The following is a 6,072-nucleotide window of genomic DNA, read 5'->3' as shown; positions in this document are numbered from 1 at the left end:
GGCTGCAGTTCCACTTTCACCGCGGGAAGAATAAGAAGAATCGCTACAAAAACAATAGGGATCCAACCTGTTGGCTTGGACCCCTAATAAGAACTCATACAAAAACAATAGGTTGTCTCGAAACGTAGTTGCTTGACACCCAATAAATATAGCTGCGAGCAGCAATGTGGGTGTCAAGCATAATGGGACTCGGTAAACTAATTCTGCAGGATGGACGTAATCGGCCAGGGGGCTACATGACGACCGTCTCGGAAATCGGCAATACCGACAGCCGGTGGGGTGAGCATTATTTTACCAAATGGGAAAAGGACCCCACCTAGAGGTAAGGGCGCAATACAGTCTGCCTGGCAGAACAAAGGTCACAAATACATAGGGGTATTCGGAACAATATCCCTAAAAGAGACACAATGTAAACAAGCATCCGTTCTGGAGGTTGTTCGTGAAGCATCTAATCCAGTGGGAATTGCAGTTTAAATTTTAGGTGGGCGGAATGGTGAATATAGTCATTGTTGCACTAAACATTAAGTACCGCTTGTCGCCACATGAGTGCAGTGTCTACCCATTAATGAGCGCCACACGAGTTCAGTGTCTACTCATTAATGAGCGCCGTCACGTTTGATTGCCTGTCACGGCCAACCGGTTTTGAATTTGAGAAAGCTGTTTAACACATTTGTTCAACTTGTTCTGAAGATCATATCTGCAAAGTTTTATGAAGATTGGACATTATTTGTGGCCTGTGGAAATTTACAACTGATTTTTACAACTTTCAACATGGTGGCCAAGTTCTGAGGTTGCAATGAGAAATAATTTGTAAGCTATATGGGGAGGTCTGACAGTATCATCAGACATTGAAAATAAGTTTGAAATGTACTCATGTGAAGAGAAAGGAGTTAAAACACGTCTTCATTAATTATAGCGCCCCCTAGAGGTCAATGGTCACCAAATTCAAGCAGTGTCCCCATGATGATGCTATGGGTCTATGTATCAAGTCTGGTTATGATATGTCAAAGGGCTGCTGAGTAGGGATGGGAATTTATAAGAATTTTCCGATTCCGATTCCGATTCCGATTCTGCTTATCGATCCGATTCCTTATCGATTCTCTTGTCGATTCTCATTGGGTGAGAAAATAAGTATAAATGTGTTTGTTTGCATTACATCTCTTTAATATCTGATCAGAAGTGCTACTAGTATTAGGAAATTGTACATTTTCAAATCAATTGGTCTAGACGAAAAGATATATGTTTCGCTTTTTAAGCCCAAATGCCATCATTATGTGCCATACAACTAAAAACACAGACTGAAAACAGCCAAGTAAGAGCTTGTGCCTTTTGGAATTCTAACAGTGCTCATTTGCATTAAACTTGTAACAAAATTAAACTGACATAAACAAAATGAAGCATTGATTAGACAGAGATTTATTAGATGGGCCTACCTAATAAACCGTTGGAACACACAAGACCGGAAACCATAGCAATGCCGGTAAACAAACCCCGAGAAGCCCAATCCCTATGAGAGCTCCCCACGCTACGGCCATCCGGAGGCGACAGAGCTGTTGGCCGTGATATTATATATACAATTATAATATAGTATATAATATATTATATACTATTATATATAGAGCTCCGGGAGTCGCAAACTGCAACAATCACTTTCTCCTCCATTCCGCGGTTCACCCGGACTGCACTGCACTGAGTTTGACGGCTGAACGCGGATTGGCTGTTACGTTACACATGTCACTCAGTTATCACGCTGTTGAACGCTGATTGGCTGTCATCACGACAAAAACTTGTCATCGGTTTTCTCCCGCGAAAAAACTCGCCCTTATACGCGTCTCTTCGTTCACTTTGTATGGGATCTTGTCGCCCCGTCGCGTTTGGTGTGAACGCACAATGCGATTCTTCCTCGGCGGCGACGCGACTTTCCATCTCGTAAACGGTCGTTGCCATTTGAAACGGTCGATGCCATTTCCGAACATTTCCGATTGCGTCCGCTCTCCGATCTTGAATTGATTAGCCGCGTTGCCCAATCAGCGTTGAGCTTGACCCGACGTCACTGGCAGAGAGTAGTGAGCTTGGACAGAAGCATACGGCCGACATCTTTCTTTATTCTGTGTGGAAATAGTAACATAGTTACGCCATTAAATGCTTTTATGGAAACATTTTTAACGAGAAATGTGCATTTTACTTTCATAATAGTAGTCTATATAAAGTGCTATTGGGATCCATTCCTATCTGAACTCACTTCCGGTTTGGGGAGGGGGTGGGGGTGAAGGGGGGACCCCTATTCACAGAGGTACTTCCTGTTTATGTTTTATGACGGGTCATAAACCATAAAACCCTTCGTGTAGGGATGATCCGTGTAATGCCAGTGGTGAACCTGTAGGGGTCGCTGGGGTGCGGGATCTGTATAGACAGAGGTGTGATTTGTGTGTGTGTGTGTGTGTGTGTGTGTGTGTGTGTGTGTGTGTGTGTGTGTGTGTGTGTGTGTGTGTGTGTGTGTGTGTGTGTGTGTGTGTGTGTGTGTGTGTGTGTGTGTGTGTGTGTGTGTGTGTGTGAGGGGTGTGCTAGGGATATGCGTAGCCGAATCGGCTGAGCTGTAGGGGTGTTAAAAGGAAGATCACCGGGCGTTGGAAGGACAGCCGGTCGTCTAGGTGGACTGCGGCGTGAGACCCTTGATGGAGGAAGGGATGCAGAGTCGTTGGCACTGGAAGACACAGGCTGTTTGATGTATGTAGAGTGATTTGATGTGTGGGTGAGTGTGTGTGTGTGTGTGTGTGTGTGTGTGTGTGTGTGTGTGTGTGTGTGTGTGTGTGTGTGTGTGTGTGTGTGTGTGTGTGTGTCTGTGTGTGTGTGTGTGTGAGAGTGTGTCAACAGATGTTTCATGGGCTATGATTCTATTAACAATATGTGGACAGCAGTAGCATTATATGATACAATTCTTATAACAGATGTGTTTGTAAGTAGTGTAGGATAAAAGTGTAATTCAATGCCTTTGAACAATGAGGGGTTGTATATTTAGTGGCCTTAATGTCTGGAGGAAATGCAAAAGCTGCGATTGTTACACATGCTTGACGACAACACATCCCCCATGCTGATTACGGGGAGAGTCGTTGGTACTGGAAAACAAGTGCTGTTTGATGTATGTAGAGTGATTTGATGTGTGTGTGTGTGTGTGTGTGTGTGTGTGTGTGTGTGTGTGTGTGTGTGTGTGTGTGTGTGTGTGTGTGTGTGTGTGTGTGTGTGTGTGTGTGTGTGTGTGTGTGTGTGTGTGTGTGAGTGAGACGTAATAATGTGCTTTTTATATTCTATCCCACTATATTACGAAACCGACTTTGGGTCACATTGACAATATATTAGGTGATATCATGATACTATTAAGATAGTTTAGTAATTTTTCATCCGTATTTGGATTAACTTTATTTATCAGTATAAGGTCGGGCGAGTGGGCGTAGGTCCGCGGTACCGAAGTATGTGTGTGATCAGAGCCTATTGGTAGGGAGTCTATGACGTCGGGGGGCCTAGGTGCGAATGATACAGATGGGCGTTTATCAGGCATAAATATGTGGGTCCCATTGACACGGGAGAGATCGGCCTATGACCCCAGACGTTAGACGTGCTATTCTAAGCTAGTAAAACGCGTCGTAGCAGCCGGAAGAAAAAAACAACAACAACAACGAACCGTCCTGCAGTACTATGCCGACTGACTGTAAGTATTCATATGAGTGTATCATGATTATATTATGTCTATGTCTATGTGAATCAGCTGTTTATATCTGACCGAAGCAGCGATTACTTCACAGCGATTTGCGGTCCCGGCGGTGAGAGCGTGAGCCAGCCGCAGGGTCCACGTGGAAGTATGTTTGTTTGTTTTTATAGTAGTGCGTTATATATATAGATCCATAACACTCTCTCTAGCATTATTATTATTAGTTACTATGGTATATTCATGTAGAACAACTATTAAATTTGTGTTTTTCCCAATGTGTAACAGGGTTGCAGGATATTCGGCTCAACATTGAAAGACCGATTCTAGCCGATCAGACTAATGCACTGACAAGCGGTAGTTTTGGTAAGTTGTTAATACATCCGCCATTAGTATATCTATATGTGTATCATCAAAATAAAATATCTATTAATTTAACATCTGAAACAAACAAAACTAACCCCTGAATACTTTTTGTATTTTGTTGTTGATCCACGTTTAGTACCTATCGTTGCAAAAGTCAATCAGCGAACCCCCGGACCAACTCCAAGTCGGCTATCCAAGAAGAATTTGAAAAGGGCGGCGGGAATAGGCGGGGCTATACCCTGCTCACCGCAGACCATAGAACAGCTACAAATTCCTTATAAAAAGGCCCGCAAGGACACCACCCACGGCGGTCTAGCTCCGGAGAATTATAATCAGGTTATTCAGGCCGTTATAAACCCACAAATTGTGCAACATGGTGCTGTAAGGGCTGATACCAACCACCAAGTGATTGGGGAAGTGGATGTGCATGTGTCGGCGTCGCCTACAGAGACCGTCACAGTGCAACCGGATGGGACTATACAACACGGTAGGAAATTAAATGAAAAAAAAAAGTATGTGTATATTCTATAGAGTGTGATGGGAATGATACTGATTTCTTTTCTTTTTTCTATTACAAATTAGCCCATGGAGATCCCCAGTGTGCGTCACTAGCAGGGCTGAATGATTGGGCTGGTCTTGACGACGTCCTGGGCTCGTCCTGGGATTCATCGCTGCTGGAACATATCGACTTCACTCCATCTCTGTGGGTCGACGCACCAGCTACATCCGTAGAGGCTACCACCAGTGCAGAGCCTGTACAACACCACCAGTCTGCAGATCCTGCATCTGGATCCCTACACACCATTCAAGACCCTATCCACAACCCTCCGTGTATCGTGAGTCCCATCGCTCATGAGGTAGCGGGGTCGCAGCTACCAGCCGGTCCCGCAATTGCTAGTGCTGAATACCTTGCAGCGGTGCGAGATTCTAAATTGCGTAAAGAATTTGCTGATAAATTAGCCGTGTTAGCTGCAACGGTGACTGTAAACTCCTTAGCCATTGGTCGTCAGAGTAAACGTGGTGACGATAGATATCAGGCTCTCGAAGAACAGACGAAGCAGTCCTTCATCGCTATCAGGGAAGAAAATGCGCGTGATCGTATGACTGATGTAGTCCCAAACGCTGAGACCAGTAATGGACGTGCAATTGTGGTCCTTCAACGTAAGCATTCGGCGGTCGAGGCAGCTGTGCGTGGCAACACGCAGGACATAGCGAGAATTAGCTCAGAAGCGCTGTTAAGAGCTTCTAAAACCCGTCGAAAATTATGGTTATTGGGATCTGCTAGCGAAGCTAACGTCAATTCCAATCGGGCAATGTGTACCGAGATGGGTGTGATGAATGACACACTAGCAAAGCTTACGGTGAATGCTAATATTTGATTTGTGTTTTTGTTTTTGTTTTTTCTTTTATCTTGTGGAGAGGGTATTTTTTTTGTTTTAAACTGCATGTAATAAAACTTTTTTTCTTTTAATACCTGACTAATTAACGTTTTTTTTATATAATTTTTATATATATATATTTTATTTTATTTTATTTATTTTATATCTATCGGCATTAAAAACTATAGCCGTACACTATGCATAACGCCATTAGTCCTAGAAAAAGGAAATTCAAATCTATAGATGGTAATCCCAAGAGACGGCGTAGATCTGATAGTGGGGGTAGCATTATGGATTTAGAACTTGAAGAGATGGCAATGAGGTATGATGCATCCGGCGATACGGCCGTAGGACATACTAGACAGGTGTTAATTACAGCTGATGCAGGGGGGCGTAGTATAGCTAATGCTCTATATCAGACAGCACAGATAAATGTTTCGAACGAACCATGTCTAGATGACGTGGTGGGGCTAGAGGCGTCAGGAGATTTAGACACAAGGGGTGTGTTGTATGCGGGGGCAAACACACGAGATGTACTTAACGCTGTCGGGGGGTGGTTGGATAGTGCACAAGAGAGTCTATACATATCCACACAGATCGATGTATCGCATGGGTCGCAACATG

The 6,072-nt window shown here is 43.9% G+C and overlaps 1 protein-coding gene across 1 annotated transcript; it reads left to right on the top strand.

Annotated features, from left to right (window-relative positions):
* The first annotated feature begins 3,406 nt into the window (after nucleotides 1–3,406).
* LOC130380016 (uncharacterized) lies at nucleotides 3,407–5,542 on the top strand. The gene is made up of 5 exons (XM_056587199.1): nucleotides 3,407–3,706; nucleotides 3,801–3,854; nucleotides 3,992–4,069; nucleotides 4,206–4,556; nucleotides 4,652–5,542. The coding sequence occupies exons 1-5, from the start codon at nucleotides 3,694–3,696 to the stop codon at nucleotides 5,446–5,448; spliced, it is 1,293 nt and encodes a 430-aa protein (XP_056443174.1). The 5' UTR covers nucleotides 3,407–3,693; the 3' UTR covers nucleotides 5,449–5,542.
* The last annotated feature ends 530 nt before the right edge of the window (nucleotides 5,543–6,072 follow it).

Source organism: Gadus chalcogrammus, chromosome 3 (assembly GCF_026213295.1).
Source record: "Gadus chalcogrammus isolate NIFS_2021 chromosome 3, NIFS_Gcha_1.0, whole genome shotgun sequence".
NCBI classification, from domain to species: Eukaryota; Metazoa; Chordata; class Actinopteri; order Gadiformes; family Gadidae; genus Gadus; species Gadus chalcogrammus.
The sequence above is the reverse complement of the archived record's forward strand: the minus strand, read 5'-3'. Positions and strand labels throughout refer to the sequence as shown.

Bases quoted from the DNA above. Each gene is read 5' to 3' on its own strand.
- LOC130380016 (XM_056587199.1), top strand. The intron at 3,855-3,991 runs GTATGTTTGTTT...AATGTGTAACAG, and splicing joins GCCGCAGGGTCCACGTGGAA to GGTTGCAGGATATTCGGCTC. The intron at 4,557-4,651 runs GTAGGAAATTAA...ATTACAAATTAG, and splicing joins GGATGGGACTATACAACACG to CCCATGGAGATCCCCAGTGT.